The sequence below is a fragment of the Eulemur rufifrons genome, chromosome 1 (genome assembly GCF_041146395.1).
Source record: "Eulemur rufifrons isolate Redbay chromosome 1, OSU_ERuf_1, whole genome shotgun sequence".
Taxonomy (NCBI): Eukaryota; Metazoa; Chordata; class Mammalia; order Primates; family Lemuridae; genus Eulemur; species Eulemur rufifrons.
Window position 1 is genome coordinate 40,216,335 of NC_090983.1, and position 16,883 is coordinate 40,233,217.

Here is a 16,883-nt window from a genome sequence, read left to right on the forward strand (position 1 = left end):
ATGCAGAGTTGCCACAAGCCTTCAGTTTGTAAAAAAAAAAAAAAAAATGCAGTATCTGCAAAGTGCAATAAAGCGAAGCATAATAAAATGAAATTTGCCTGTAAATTAAAAATATGATAGCAAAAATGAAAAAACCCTACAACAAATAGATTAATAATTGATGATTGAAGAAAACTAAGAAGAATGATGAGATGGAAAAGGGAGATAATGGAAAATTAGAGGTATTATTCCAGGAGGTCCAATATTTAATCATTAGGAATTCATAATAGAAGATAAAGGGAAGGAAGTGTTTAGAGAAATAGCACAAAAAAATTACCCAGAACTGAAGAACAGGCGTGCAGGTTGACAGGGCTACCGAGTACGTGGTGCAATGAATATGGTTACAGAGCACATGAGGACTTCATCCGTTTTTATCAGAGCATTTAACAGTCTCATGTTATCGAGTTGGGTACCTATGGGACATACTGTGGTGTGTGGGGGTTGAAGGGCCTTATCAAAGAGTTCTGTTAAATGTGTAGGATTAGTCTATAGGGAAGTCATCTTGGACTCAGTATTTTTCTCAGTGATTTCGATGAGACTGTTGACAGCATTTTGAACAAGTTGATTTGAAACTAAGAAAAATAGATAAAAATATGGATGAAAAAACAATCCTATGAGTTTAGAGTGATGTTTAATAGTAACAATGTAAAATTTAATAAAGATAAATGAAAATCTTGCACTTCAGTCCAAAGTACTAAATTCCTAATTACAGGATGAGAAAAACACAGCCTACAATGGCACAGGTTAAAAAAAAAAAAAAAAAAAGACAGTTTTTATTGATTGGAGCTCAGTGTAAATCAGTCACATAATAGGCCTGTCTCGGCAATAACCCAGAGTTAGTCCTATTGGTAAAAGTGTTGTATCCATGCAGACAAGGGCACGTAGAACCGTCTGTGCTTTTCCAGCCACACCCGTAGCTAAGGTAGGTGTCCTACACTTGAAGAGTGACCTTGATAAACTGGAACTTGTCCATAAGAACAAGTCACCTAGATTGTGAGGGGACACAAAACTGTGCCATGTGGGAAATTATTAAGGTGAAAGAGATTAACTAGAACTATGAACATGAGAGAACTGATTTTTGGTCCAGAATTAAAACAATAACAGAAACCTAATTATCATAGTTGTTCCTGCACCTGTGAGCTTCTTCCTGAGGTACTATTTTCTCTCCCTGGAAGTCGGAGCTGCAGGGATGTAGTGGGAATTACTAGCTCAGATAGAAATTTGGGCAGGATGAACTCTCAGGTCTCTTACAGTCCTTAAATGCATAGATACGTTTTAATGATAATGTGCCATACGTAATGACGTATAAATAAAAATACAAGAACACGTTTACACTCGACACTTAAGAACTAGAGTACTACCTACTGTGAATTTTGAGCATACAACAGTAGTTATTTGAGTCTCTTAGATGTAATTTGATTAAAAGTGATAATCTGTCACAAAGTGTGTCATTAAATATAAAATTTATAAGAATTTGTACAAATTGAGCTACTTCAAATTTATTAAAAGATTTTTCTTTTCAAACAGTCCAAGATTGATAAAGACAAGTCTTTTATACTCGAGGAACACATGGACAAAATAAACAGGTACTTAGAGATCTTAATTATATTTATCCCTTTGGAAAGACTACATTACATCGAATTTGCTAACATTGTAATTGCATTGTGTTTGATAATGCACAGAATTCTGAGATTAGATAGCATAGTGCTTTTATTTTCACTTACCTCTGAAAGTAGCTTCTTTTCCATTCTTTCCAGGCAAAATAAGTTCATTATATTTAAGTAATTACTATGCTAATTTATTCATCTTAGTGCAAAATATCATTTTTTATTTAAGTGGGAGAGGCTAGAAAATAATAATTGAATTAACTTTGTGACGTTATCATCTAAGGTCTTATCAAGGTGATCAGCAAAAAGGTTTTGTGAAGTGATTTTGAAAGATTGACAGAGTAGATTCAGGAAACAGGAGGAAAACTATTGGAAAATCAGATAGCCATGTCTACATTTTAGAAGCGTCAGTTTTTCATAGCTGAAATATTTATTTATATGTAAGTGCAATAGATGCAAGAAAGCAAAAGAGAAAATTTGAGTTTTATTTTGCATTAGTGAAGGTACACTGCAAATGCTTACCTAGGGAAGCAATGTTTTATTTCATCATCTTGTAAAATAGATTGGAAAATTCTTCATTATTGAGATGGGAGTGGGGGTGGGCTTATATTCAGATTCATTAGTATGTTAGAAATAAGAAATCATTTGCACATTGATGAAATCACGTTTCCTTTTTTATAGTTGTTTTTCAGCCAATACTATGGAACAGATTATTGAAAACTTACGGAAAGATGGTTCATCTTTTGCCCTAGAGCAGTTGAAGGTAATATTGACATCCTTTTTGCCCTGACTGATCATGGTGAAGTCTTGTGACAGGGAAGCCTCTCTGAGGGGTATCAGTGCTCTGTGGTGGTGACATAGCCTACTGCATTGTTTTTTTTTGTTTGTTTGTTTTTTTCCAAATTCAAGTGAGCTTCAGAAAGTAGTTCCACTAACCTTGACCTTAATTTTTAAAACCCAAGTGCCATGTCTAAATTGTTGAGGGAAAAAGCCAACCTGGTTTTATGTCCTTTAAATGTAGCAGAGAAGGACTTTAGTAAGCTTGCTTCATTTCCAAATAGTCCTTATCCTGTGGGGGAAGCTTTTAGGGACATTTTTATTATATTAGAAGAGTTGAGTCACTGAAGAGTAGTCACTTTATGGTACACTGCAATTGTGACATTGATCTATAAATTCTATTTAATATGCAATAGATCAGCATATGGTTTTTCTAAGCAGGAGGTTTAATAAAAAGTGATCCGTTTTAAAGTAACAAGAGACTCCATCTACCACCATAACTGAGTCTTAAGCAACGTTTCTGCATTAGGTACACTTTGATCTTTCTACGGTATAACTCAACTAGTAACAGCAGAAGAAAAACTATTTTTGTATAAATGTGTGCATACTAGGTATTGACATTCTTGGACATATTGTATGATGATGGAACTTGGTGTATTTCAGACTTCTAGGTAAAGGAAAGAAAAAGTATGTTCCTTCATACTTAAAAGGTGTTTTGGCTTGTCTTTATGTTATAGTATTTTTCTATTTATAGATATCACAGTATTTCAGTTGTCAGAAATCTTAAAAATTGTAGTAAGCTCTTGTGAAGATGAAAACATTTCCCCATTGTTACTGTATTCTTATGGAGGAGATCCCAAGTTAATTGCCTCTTAGGATCTTATTCAGTATTAGAATTTTATTAACTTTCAAGGATAGGCATAAATTAGAGTAGGTAGCCCAGCCATGCATTTCCCTAACTCACAAACGTAGATTGTTACTATTAACGACTTTTAGGAATGATTATGTAAATGTAAATAATTATTTTATTTTTCAAGGATTCTGACTTTAAGTTGGTTCTCTTGTTTCCAGAGCAATATAAAAACTAGTGTTCCTGTTTTTTTTCTCCCAGCAATAGGGCCTAATTAATTATGTACTTAGCAACTTCATTTGAAAGCAGTCATGCAGCACATGACCTTAAAGGCTATGTGATGTCACTTTAAAGCAGTACAGATATGCAACTAACCGTATTATTTTAAAACCAATGGCCTACCCCAAAACGGAGGGTTAGGAACTATATGGTCTTTTAATTTTCTTTCCATTCCTCTGGCCATATGGTTATTCTGCTTTCAGAAACGAATACTTGACAAACCACAAATCACAGCTGGGATCACGATAAGCACTCTCATTGGAAGGACAGGTTTTCATTTTTATTCAGTTGATCTACGGCTCTGGTGAATGAATGTAGCTCCAGAATATTAGTGTCTTCTGGGAACATGATGTGAGGATCGAAACACTCCCACTGAGTCTTCCTTGCAGAGCTTAGATACAGGGCTGCTTTCAATTATGTCATTTAGAAACACAGAACAACTCTGAAGGAGAAAATAGCTGTTAGTGATTTGTTGAAAGGTTTGTAGATCAAATGTTTGAAAAGATTTTTAAAAAGCTTCTAACACTTCTCCCAGTAAGCCTTTGAGATTGCTCCTAAGCCCTATGGACTCTTCGGGGATTCCTGTCTCTTCTGCAGGTCTCCATGATCTAGTCTATGTCTGTGTTTTCTCAGTTGCAACTATCTACTTTATGTCTTAGAGGTTCCTTTCTCTCCAAGATTATGGGGAAGAATACAATCTGTTCAGTGTATTTGTCAATCATTAAATAAAAACATACGGTGTTTTTAAAATCTCTTTGTACCTTTTTAAGGTTTTTACTGCTAATCACTATAGGATAGCATTTTTTTTAAAAAAAAAATGAGGAAATTGTAAATTCTCTGCAACTGATAGAATTTTCATAGTACCTTACTTTATGGCTTCTCATGTCCTTTCTTAGATTTTCTTCCAAAGTCCCATTGCACCTTTTTTCCTTTTCTTTTTTTGTCTTTAAGGTTGGAATTCCTCACACCTTTTTTTTAATTTGTCTTTTATGATGTAGGTTGTTTATGGTGCCAAATAATCCATGTAAGCTAATTGAGCTATTTAAGTGCCCTGAATAACAAGTGGGTGGCTTATGTTAGGGATACCTAACAGTGAAATAATGAGCTACTTATACATGCAACAACATAGTAAATCTCAGAAGCATTATGTCAACGAATGAAGGCAGACACAAAAGACCACTTTATGGTTTTATTTTTATGAAATTCTAGAAAAGGTAAAACTACAGAAACAGAAAACAGATCAGTTGCCATGGATAAGGAAAACTCTTTGGAGTGATGGAAATATCTATGTCTTGATTGTCGAGATAGTTATACAGTTGTATACATTTATCAAAACTTATGGAACTGGCCAGGTGTGGTGGCTCATGCCTGTAATCCCAGTACTTTGGGAGGCTAACGAGGGGGGATTGCTTGAGACCAGGAGTTTAAGACCAGCCTAGGCAACACAGTGAGACCCTGTCTCTACACACACACACAAAAGTTAGCCAGGTATGGTGGCAAGCACCTGTAGTCCTAGCTACTTGGAAGGCTAAGCTAGGAGGATTGCTTGAGCCCAGGAGTTTGAGGTTACAGTGAGCTATAATCACACCATTGTATTCCAGCCTGGGATACAGTGACTTATAGAACAAGGCACTTAAAATGAGCAAATTTTATCATATACGTTATATGTCAGTAAAACTAATTATTTAAGAAATAAAATTGACATAGTAAATTATGTTAAAAAATAGCTTGCTTTATAGAGGTATGCATTATATTTGCTGAAGGTACCCATTATACTACCTGTTTATTGCTATTAATAAGAGCGGTTTAATGGCAGTGTTGATGGATACATTGTGCCTTTGGGGCAAGACTACAAATTAACTTTAAAGGGAAAATGTATGAATTTATGTAGACAGGAAGAGAAGACAGTTTTCCAGTCCACTAATGGACCTTAATGACCCTAAACGCTATTGTGAGCATTTAGGATATCATGAATTGGCAATACTTGCATCTTTACATACTATCTTTTGATTTTATTTAAATTGATGATGCTTTTAGGAAATTACCAGGAAAGTCTTACGATCAGTTTATAAAAGACGCTGTTCTTGCACTGGCTCTAAGCCTTTTACTGTAGATAAGAAAAAAGAAATACTAGTGCCATTTCTTTAACCAAAGGACTGTTTGGTCTTTATATGGTAATATGACATTTCAGAATGGTGAAAATACATTAAAAAATAAAAATGTTTCTGTGAAACTGCACTAATCAGTGAAGTAGACTTTGACTTGTTTAAGTATTTTGTATTTGTATTGGTTTAGTGTCTAAACACTTCTTGAAAAGATTTATAGTTAAAAATATATAATGTATAAGATACTTATTTAGGAAAATGTTTACAATTCATAGCAAAACATAAATCCTAACTATAGTTCATTTAAACTAGTTTAAAAAAATCAAAGACCTATTTAATATGCAAGATATAACAGGGCTTTTGCTTCTTGGTTTGAAAATAACAGATGATGTGACTTATTAGTTGTGGTTTAAATTCTTCCTTCAACTTAATTTCATTCAATCCTGAGGGCAAATGCTAAGAGATATTTCCCATTTAAACAAAAACACAACACAGCCTCAGATCTTTAGTGGCAATATTGTAAGCAACCACAAAATGGCAGAGTTATCCTATAAAAGTCTATGTGACTCTATCTGCTTGTCTCTATTCTGTTGTGTCTTTTTCTCTGTACCTCTTATCTCTTTGCTTTATTGAGTGATATCTAGCATAGACTGTGAGCTCCTGAGAAGCCTGCTTATCCCTGTATCTCCAAGCACCTATCACAGAGCATTTTTCATGATGAGTATGAAAAATTAATGAATGGCTAAGGTGCTATACTGGCCACTGAAGTACAAAAATGATGGTCCAGTACCTATCTTAGGGAGTTTACAATCTAGTGGAACACACACATAAACAATTATGATACAGTATGGTAAGTGCTGCCAAAATACAGGCTTGCATGAATTACTGTGTACGTCCAGAAAATGATGGAGGGAGTCTGAAAGGCTTCATAGAGGAAGTGATATCTGAGCAAAGTCTAAAAGATGAGATTGAGTTGCCAAGTGGCAAAGGGTATTCCAGACAGAACAAACCGTATACTCAAAGGACAAGTGTTTAGAGTGTGCAGAGCAAGGAACAAAGAGTAATGTACCAGAAAATATGGCCAAAAATGATTGGAGTCTGGTTGTGAGGGGACTTCTATTATACTTTAGAGCTTGAATTTTGTGAGTTTTGTCTGAGTATTTGTATTTTAAAAACTCATATTTTTGAAATATTACATACAGAAGAATACAGAAATCATATATGTATAGCTCAAAATTTTTTCACATGAATGTAACCAATACTCAGAATAAATTATAGGGCACCCCAGATGTCTTCTTGTGTCTCCTGCCAGTCACTGCCTTTCCCCTCAGGATAACCATTATGCTGGCTTTTCACACCATACGTTTTGAGTTTTGTGTAAATGAAATTATACAGTTTTGTGTCTCACTTCTGTTACTCAACATTATGAGATTCATCCACACTGTACCTACATAACAGTAGTTTGTGCAATTTCATTGCTATAAGATACTCCATTGTGTTCTGTGTTACATTTTATTTATTCATTTCTACTGTTGGACATTTGAGGTTATTTGCAGATTTTTACTGTTACAAATAGTGCTGCTGTGAACCTTTTTGTATATGCCTTGTGTTAGCATAGATATGCATTCTTATTGGGTATATACCTAGGAGCAGTACTGCAAAATCATCAGGTATATGTATATTCATTTTTAGTAGTTACTGTCAAATAATTTTCTAGTATGGTTATACCAGTTTATGTTCAAGTACTAGTTACTCCATAGTCTCACCAGCTTTTGGTATTATTAATATTTGTCTTTTTCCTTTTAATCATTCTGGGGTATATAAGATAGTGGTTTTAATTGTGGTTTTAATTTGTAGTTTCTGTGATGACTAAAGAAGTTGAGCACCATTTCATATATTTATTGTCCATGTGGGTATTCTTCTTGTGAAGTTCCTATTGAACACTTGTTATTAATTTGTGTAGGAATTCTTTATATATTGTAGATATGAGTCCTTTGATAGATGTATTGCATATATTTTCCTCTTATCTTGTCCCAGCCACATAAGATGCTTCTAACTGTAGTATTTCTTAGTTTAATTATCTATGTACTATTTGCACTTGTAGAAAATATTGTTTCAACTCAAAATGCTTTCTATACTCTTTCAGGCAATTTATGTTTTGACTTGTTTTGCACTGGTTTATTTCTCTTATACCTTGCAAGTGTTTAAAAATATTTGCTGTTCAAATTAAACTATTTCTGGAGTGTAATATGAACAAATGCTTTATCCTTCTCTTCTGACCTCTATAACGTGGAAACTACATTGAATACTTCTTAAGTGGTCATCTCTAGCTTACTTACACTTGTTTCTAGATGGTATTTTTATCAGTTAAAAGAAAGTTTTTAGAAATAGTGAATTTGGTTTCTTTTTTTTTTTTTTTTTTTTTTTTTTTTTGTTGAGACAGAGTCTCACTTTGTTGCCCAGGCTAGAGTGAGTGCCGTGGCGTCAGCTTAGCTCACAGCAACCTCAGACTCCTCGGCTTAAGCGATCCTACTGCCTCAGCCTCCCGAGTAGCTGGGACTACAGGCATGCGCCACTATGCCCGGCTAATTTTTTTCTATATAGATTTTTAGTTGTCCATAATGTCGTTCTATTTTTTTAGTAGAGACGGGGTCTCGCTCAGGCTGGTCTCGAACTCCTGACCTTGAGCAATCCACCCGCCTCGGCCTCCCAGAGTGCTAGGATTACAGGCGTGAGCCACCGCGCCCGGCCGAATTTGGTTTCTTAATGGAAGGATTAGAAAGTTCATCTCACAGCATGTTAGTAGATTTGAAATATGCTATAGCCTGCATTAAGAGGAGAGCAAAATTATACCCATATTTATTCATCCTATACCTTTATGTATTCCTTTCAGTTAGGGAACAAACCAATTTGTTTAATTAGCTTCTTAAGCCCTCATTTCCTGTTCATCATCTCTCTACTTGATGGAAGTCAGTATCAGTGCTATTTTTAATATATTTTTAAAAAGTAAAATGATTTAAATATATTAATAGATGGCTACTAAACAGAGTTCTATATTAGGGTTCTCCAGAGAACCAGGAGATATATAAAATATCTAGAAAGAGATTTATTGTAAGGTATTGGCTTAAGCAATTATGGAGGCTGAGAAGTCCCACAATCTGCTGTCAGCAAGTTGGAGACCCAGCAAAGCTGGTGGTATAGTTTGAAGTCCTGAGAGATGGAGAGCCAGTTCATTTCTGTATAGATTCCAGTCTGAGTTTGAAGGTGTGAGAAGACTGATGTCCCAACTCCGAGAGTCAGACAGAAGGAGAGGCCTAATCCAACCTTCCTTCACCTTTTTGTTCTGTTGCAGCCCTCAACGGATTGGATGGTGCCCACCGACACTGGGGAGGGCCATCTGCTTTACTCACTCCACCAATTCAAAGGCTGATCTCGTCCAGAAACACCCTCACAGACACACCCAGAAATAATGTTTAATCAGGTATCTGGGCATCCCATGACCCAGCCAAGCTGACAAATAAAATTAGCCATAACAAGTTCCTTCTTTCGGGATTGAATCTGACAGAGCCTAGAGTTTTAGAAAATGTTATAAATAACATCCTTTTTTATAAAGGAAAAAAAACCTCAAAAGATGATTTTCTAAGATCACATAGTGAATCAAAGGAAGATTTGGTACATATCTGTTTAGCCTTTCAGTCAACCCTGAGGCCTACTTGGTAGAATTCTTCTAATTGTATCAATAGGTGTATTGAATATTTTTCTAATTGTATCAGTAGGCATGTTGAATATTGTTTTTCTGTTGATAATGCATGTCACACTATATATGATTGGGTGTTCTGGGAGTCTCCTGAAGGCGGAGGGTGGAGGCAATACCTGAGTTTTCCTTTTGTTAGAAATTCCCCAGGACTTTGACAAAGTTCCCAGGAACTTGTCAAAAGAAGAGTTCCTGGGAGTCTTACCCAAAGGGCAGTGATCATAATGCTGATAATGTTATTTGAGTGCAAGGACTATGTCCTGTTTATTATATGTCTCTCCCGAAGTGTCTGTTGCATAATAAATGCTCGGTAATATTGTTGAATTGAGATGAGAATGTGAATCTTTTGATAAAGGAAAAAAGATGTTGGCTCTTGGACAGCAGGGGACAACTAATCTTCCTTCCCACTAATCTTTAAACAGCTACTCTTTCAAGGGTCAGATAAATTGGTTAGAACACTGACCAGTGTTTTACAAGAAGTAGAAATATGTTATGTGGGTACAGAATTGTATCAATACACATTTCTGGAAAAAGTTTCAAGTCCTAATCATTTATCAGATTTTTCAGAATGGTCTTATGTGTTTCCTTTTTAATGATTGAAGCCACATTATATGTACCCCTTTAACTTTTTCATCTTTCCTTTGATTTCCTCTACCATGTTTCTCATTTCCTTGCCAAGGGGCCCCGTCTGCGCTCTCATTCCGTCCTTTTCTGCCTCTAGGATTAACTGCATCAGTCATCTCCCTCTTTCAGTATCCTCAATTTTACCTTCTTGAGTTAGTGGCACATTTTCTTCTGCCATTATTTCCAAAAAGCTTTCCTCCAAAAAAAATTTAAAAAGCCTTTCCTTGACACTATTTTTCTTCAAGCTACCATCCAGACTTTATCTTCCCTCTTGCCATCAAAATTATACAAACAAGTTTTTATTCACTTCTATTTATTACCTGGTGCAGTGTCCTCGTCACTCTTTATTTTTTTCAACTTCTTCAGCCTTTGACATTCTTGACTGCTTTTATAGCCTTGTATGGTAGAAGGAGGTAGGCTTTGGAGTCAGCAGCCTTGGGTTTGGATTCCAGCTCTTTCACTTTCTATGTAACCTTGGACAAATTTGTATCAGAGCTTGGTTTCCTCATTTGTAAAGTGGGCATGCCATGCCCTTTCCCACATTGGGATTAAACATGTTAAAGTACTTCCTTGAGGGCTAAGGGAAATGTGCTCCATAAATATTCCTTCCCTTCCCTGTTTTGCTTGATTTCTGACACATTGCACTACCCTGTACTGCCATACCATTTATGAGGCGAGTAGTATTATTATCACTGTTGTACAAATGAGGAGACTAAGGTCAGTCATCTAGGAGGTGGTGGAGCTGGGATTCCAACCCAGAGCTGTCTGACCCTAGAGTCCCAACCCTAAGCTTCTGTGCTCAATTGCCAGCATACTAAAAGTTGTTGGAAACTATAAAGATCCTTGGGTCAGTACACCAGTTTCTTCTTATGTAATGTCTGCTTTTGAAAATACATTTCAGAAATCTCTGAACCAACAGACTTTTAAATGAAGTTTTCCCATTTCTTTGTGTATGTTTGAGACAAGCCTAGATACATGGGGTCCCCTTAGAGGCCTTTCTTATGAAATTAATTGGTAGCAAACGGAGAAAGTATAACAAGAGACAGATTTTTTTTTGTTTTGAGAAATCCAGATGGCACATAAAGTGCCAAACCAAGAAATAGAAGCCATAAGCAGTTAACTGTAATGGTCGTGCTGAGGGATGCCTGTGGGCTCGCACACCACAGCCGTGAAGGGAGTTGTAGCTTCACTGACCGTGCAGACTAGAAAAGCCAGAGGGTGGCTGTGTCACTCCCTTAAATGTACCTTTTAGCATTGTGAATGAAGTTCTGCCAGGTGTGCACCTTAGATAATATGGGTATTGCTCCTGCTAAAGCAAACCAGTGATTTTTGTCAGCAAAATGGATCCATTATCTCCTTGCCTACAGAAAAGGAGGGGCCTCTTAGCACAGTGTACAGACTGCTACAGAGGCGCCACTATCCCCACGTCCCCACGGCCTGCAACAAGAAAGGCGAGAACGCGCAGCAGGATTGCTATCAAGGGCATTAAGTGGGATAATGTCCATAAAGCACCTAGGACAGAGAATGAGTTCCCATGAAGAACTGTTTTTTATAACAGCCCTTAATCATTTTTCTTTCCATCTCTTCAGCAGCACTGTGGCCGTAGGTAGGATACTAACCTCTGAATTTTTCCTGTATAGTCCTCTAATCTCTGATAACTGCTAGGTAAGATACTGACTGTCTTGTCCATTCAGTCTGTTCCTTCAATCTGGTTGCCAGAATTAAGGATGCTACAAAGAATATAGAATTTTGAAGTGGAGAATTGTTTGAATTCAAGTAAAGTCTAAACCTTTGAGACCATTGAACAAGAAGCCTGAAAACTGTGCACTGCAATTACAAAGGAAAGGGCAGGCATCAGATGTACACAGCATGTAATGACCTCTTGTGGCAGCTGTTGACATTACAGTCATACACATGTATTGGAACTAGTGATAACATCTTTGCGTTCAAAAGAAGCGGCATAGCATTGTAGCCAAGGAGGCAAATCTGTAATTCTTATTTTATTAAATATTTAAATATCATACAAGAATGCCTCACAGTAACTTCTTTTCTCTCCTTACTTCCAAGGTAAGTAGATTTTTAGGTGAAGACTGGAGTTATGACACTTCTTCATAGTCACAAATTGGGAAGGAAGAGCTACTGTTTCTCTACTCCTTCACCTTCTTTACATTGTAAAATTAAATATCCTCTGTGAATATGAATAGCTTTTAAGGTGTTGATTTTATTAATTAGCTAGTTGGGATCATAATTTATGCCACGCAAACTACAAATGTAGGTTTATTTTATTGCTTAAGTTACAGGGACAGAATTTATTCTATTTGTGGAATAATGTTTTTGTAATAGATTAGAAAACTTTTAATCCTGCTTTGGCAGGATTAGGTTAAGGTATAATCTTAACACATGAAAGTACTATTAAGGGGCATATTTTAATATGATTTATATGGAAATACAGTTTATTACAGACAATAAAGGAGCTGTTGGGCTAAAACTAGTATTTTTCCTCCCAAAAGGTAATTAGTAAGATGTCTCCAACCTCTCTAAAGATCACACTAAGGCAACTCATAGAGGGGTCTTCAAAGACCTTGCAGGAAGTATTAACCATGGAGTATCGGCTAAGTCAAGCTTGTATGGTAAGAATTTTTTTTAATTGTCATTTTTTAGTTATGAAAGTAGTAAATGTTCATTGTAGAACATGTAAAATACATTCAATATAAACATGAAAATAATACCTGTAAATTTACAAAAACACAAAAGGCCAGTTAGCTTTAAGTGTATGGAAGTATTGCAACCTAGATTTTTATTAAGCCTTTATGAAATAGCAATGACATTTGCATGTAAGTGTAAGAAATCCTTTAACCTCATGTGGAATTCAAAGTAGAAATTAACCATTTTTTAGGCATGATCTCTGTGACTTTGGGTAAGAAGCATAAATTCTCTAAATGTGAATTCCCTCATTGGTATTATAAAATGAGGGATATTACTTATAAGCAAATATGTATAAAATAAATGCACAGACGGAACTTAATCAGTTACATGTTTTAATTAATAAGTGCTGAGAGTACCATTGTAAATATAATTAAAGTGGAAAGTAATCACATGGAATATTGATTTCATGAAACATGCAAAGTCATAGTTATTTCTTCTTTCAGATGATAAACTCTTTAAAGGCAGAACCATCCCTTATGTTCAAAGGGTCCTTAAAAAGCATCATATCATTTAGTAACAAACTTACAGACTAAAAGGAATATTTGGTTTAATAACCAGCAGGCAGACATTGCTAATATACTTTTTTTTTTTGAGACAGAGTCTCATTCTGTTGCCTGGGCTAGAGTGCCATGGCATCAGCCTAGCTCACAGCAACCTCAAACTCCTGGGCTCAAGTGATCCTCCTCCCACAGCCTCCTGAGTAGCTGGGACTACAGGTGTGTACCACCACACCTGGCTAATTTTTTTCTATTTTTGGTAGAGATGGGGTCTCACTCTTGATCAGATTGGTATTGAACTTCTGCCCTCAAATGATCCTCCCGCCCTAGCCTCCCAGAGTGCTTGGATTACAGGTGTGAGCCACCACATCCAGGCCCCTAATATACTTTAATGTCTTGAAATAGTTATTAAGATACTTAAAGCATTTCATCTAATTAGAAAGCTCTATTTGCAGTGTCTTAAATTCACTCTTATAGGATGTCAGTGGCAGCTGAAGTCTATTGAGTGTTTGTTATATGCAAGTACTATGCTAGGCACTTTATATGCATTCTCTCTGTTAAATCTCACAGTAACTCTAGAATGATAGGTACTGTTATTGTCTCCATTTTACAGGTGAGGATACTGTGGCATAGAGAAGTAACCTTCCTAAGGTCGTGCAGCTGTTAAGTGACAGAGACATGGCACGTGAAACCAGGCAGTCTTACTCTAGTGCCAGTGCTCTTGGCCACTCTCCTGCGTACCTCACACAGTCAGTCCACGGTTTCCATTGCACTTTTACTGCATTACCTAGATTGATTCCTTCCTTCCTTCATCCTCTCAGCAGACATGTTAATTACGTACCAGGCACTGTGCTAAGTGTTAGGGTTATGTTGTTGAATAAGAACAGCCCTTTGATTTCATGGCGTTTAGTCTACCGAGACTAAAGAACAAGTAAACAAAATAAGTATAAAATAATTATAAATTATGGTAAGTGCTCTAAAGGAAACACACAGGGTTGGTAATAGCAGAGAATGATGCAGGGACAGGAGGGAGTTGGGAGGCAAAGGGAAGCCTGCTTTAAGTAGGTCAGGGAAGACATCTTTGAGATCTGTGACCTAAAGGAGGAGAAATGAGTATATTGAAAAGCCTCTTGGGTTTAATAGGGAGTGATTTGATTTTTCATTTGATTTGATTTAAGAAGGTAATTATGGCTGAGTGGAGATAGGGAGGGGTTCAAGAGTGAACATATCAGCTGGCCGTGGTGACACACACCTGTAGTCCCAGCTACTCTGGAGGCTGGGACAGGAGGATTGCTTGAGCCCAGGAGTTAGAGGTTGCAATGAATATGATGATGCCACTGCACTCTAGCCTGGGTGACAGAGTGAGGCATTGTCTGAAGAGAAAGGAAAAAAAAAAAAAAAAGTGGCTGTAGAGACCAGACACGAGTTCACTACAGTGATCCAGGAGTAAAATAGAAGTGGTTTAGACTAAACTAGCATGCTGGCAATGGAGAGAAATAAATGAATTTGAGAGAAATGGAGATAGAACTGATAGGATTTGATGATGGATGTGAGGGAGAGAATACATTTAGGAGCTGGAGCTTAGAGGTATGAATTAGAGGTTTAAGTTTGAAAAACACTAGCACCAATTAAAAAAAAAAAACACTTTGGGAATTTATTTACTAAATGAGAGTGCTTACTATGTGCTAGGCGCACTGTTAGAGGGACCAAGAATACATAGGTAAACAAAACAGACAGGATCCCTACCCTAAGGAACACTTACTGTATAGTGGAGAAGTAGACTATAAAAAAAATAAATACATAAAATATATAGTACATAATTACAAATATTAAGGACTGAGATATTCTTTGAGTGAAGACTTCAAAGAAGTGAGGAAGTGAGCCATGCGAGTGTCTGGAGGAAGAACATCCCAGGCAGAGGGGACCACAGGTACAAAGCTCTGAGGCAGGAGTGTGCCCGCCTGTGCTAGGAATGGTAAGGAGGCTGCACAGAGTGGGTGGAGAGTGAGAGATGAGGCCAGAGGCAGCAATGTAGGGAAAGGCTGTGCAGAGTGTACAGGGCTGTGAAGGTCTCTGTAAGGATTTTGGCTTTTGTTCTGAGTAAAATGGGAAGCCACTAGATGGTTTTGAGCAGAGGTATGCCATAATCGTCTACTTTAATAGAACTGATCACCAAGGTCATGTGTTGAGCAATGAATGGATAGGATCCCATAGAAGGAAAATGAAAGAGACCAGATTTGAGCCCCAAGGAACTTCAATATTTTGTGGTGGGAGAGAGAAAGAGCAGTGGGAGGGGGAAAAAGGACCGAGCGGTAGGAGAACCAGGAGAGTGTGGTGTCACAAAGCAGGAGAGAAATGTTTTGGGGAGGAGAGAGTGATGAACAGTGGTGAATACTGCCACAGTGTCTATAGCTGAGGTTAGAAGTGTCCTTTGAACTTGACAACACTGAAGTTGTAGGTGACGTTGGCAAGCCGTTTTAGAGGAGTGGTGGCGGCAGATATTCAAGTGCAGTAAATTGGAGAGGAAATGAGAAAATGTGATGTGAAGAAGTGGAGATAATATGTGTATATAACTCCTCTTGAAACAGAAATGGGGTAGACACTGAGACTGTGGAATCAAGTGAGGATTCTTTTTTATTTTGTAAGATGGAAAGTACCAGAACATCATTGTAAATGATTGGGAATGATCCAGTAGAGATTGATAATAATACTTAACATTTGCTGAACGCTTGCCATGTGTCGGACACTGTGCTGGGTTATGGATTGAAATAATCTGATGATGTTGATATTGCCATTTCATGTAAGGAAACTGGGGACTAGAAAAACTATTCCAAGGACACATGGTTAATATGTAGTTAGAACCAGGATGTGAATCCAGACATTTGAACTGTAGACACTCAGCTGTTCAGTTATATTGTCGACATTGATGATGCCAAGAAAAGGAGAAGTAGATAACCCCTTGAGGAAGGTGGGAATTGGTGTGCAGATGGAAGAGGGGGTGGGAATTGGAGTGCACATGAGGACTGGCCTTTGAAAGGGGAATGGTTTCTTCCTCCATAGTCATGAAAGGGAAGACAGGTGTATTTGGCTGCAGGTGTTTTAGTGGTAGGAAGACAAGACTGTATCTTGTAGTAAGAGTAGAGTGTGCTTTAGGGGTAGAGCTTGAGAGGGATGGAAAACAGTTTATAAATCATTATCTTGGGGAGTGTGGAAGAGATCATGGATTGTTCAGTTTTGCATGCCTGTTTGAGATTTGTGATCATGGATTTTAAATGAAACCAGTCACAGATGTATGATTTTCTGTAGCAAGATTTAGCTGCTCAAATGTAGGCAGAGGTACATGTTAGGGTTCAGCTGGTGCCGGGATTTTGCCAGGTTTGTATAAAGGAGAAAGAGGTTTGAGGGAGATGAGGACATTTTCAAAGAAAGTGACCATATTAAAGGACTGACGAAACTGGGCTCAGTGAAGAGCAAAGTGAAGCCAACACAGATGGAAGAAAGTCATAGGATCTGTGGACCTCAGTAAGAGCAAGGATTTGTAGCAGTGGAGATACCTGCACAAATGTTATAAGATCAGGAGGTGGTGATCAGAGAGTGGGTTATCAGAGGTGGCCCAGTCTCTGAATGTCATGGTTCAGGTTGTGG

At 37.2% G+C, this 16,883-nt stretch overlaps 1 protein-coding gene across 5 annotated transcripts in view; it reads left to right on the forward strand.

Annotated features, from left to right (window-relative positions):
- HIBCH (3-hydroxyisobutyryl-CoA hydrolase) overlaps positions 1–16,883 on the forward strand; it is a 71,474-nt gene that overhangs the window by 46,211 nt on the left and 8,380 nt on the right. For 4 of the 5 annotated variants that reach the window (XR_011235748.1, XR_011235749.1, XM_069490943.1 and 1 more), the window contains exons 10-12: positions 1,567–1,625; positions 2,328–2,409; positions 12,546–12,665. Coding sequence is in view for 3 of the 5 variants with exons in the window: in XM_069490943.1 (XP_069347044.1) it covers positions 1,567–1,625; positions 2,328–2,409; positions 12,546–12,665 (261 nt within the window). In the remaining 2 variants the exon portion in view is untranslated. Of the gene's footprint in view, positions 1–1,566; positions 1,626–2,327; positions 2,410–12,545; positions 12,666–13,851; positions 14,109–16,883 lie in introns of those variants that run through there. The other variant, XM_069491164.1, reaches the window with a different exon arrangement.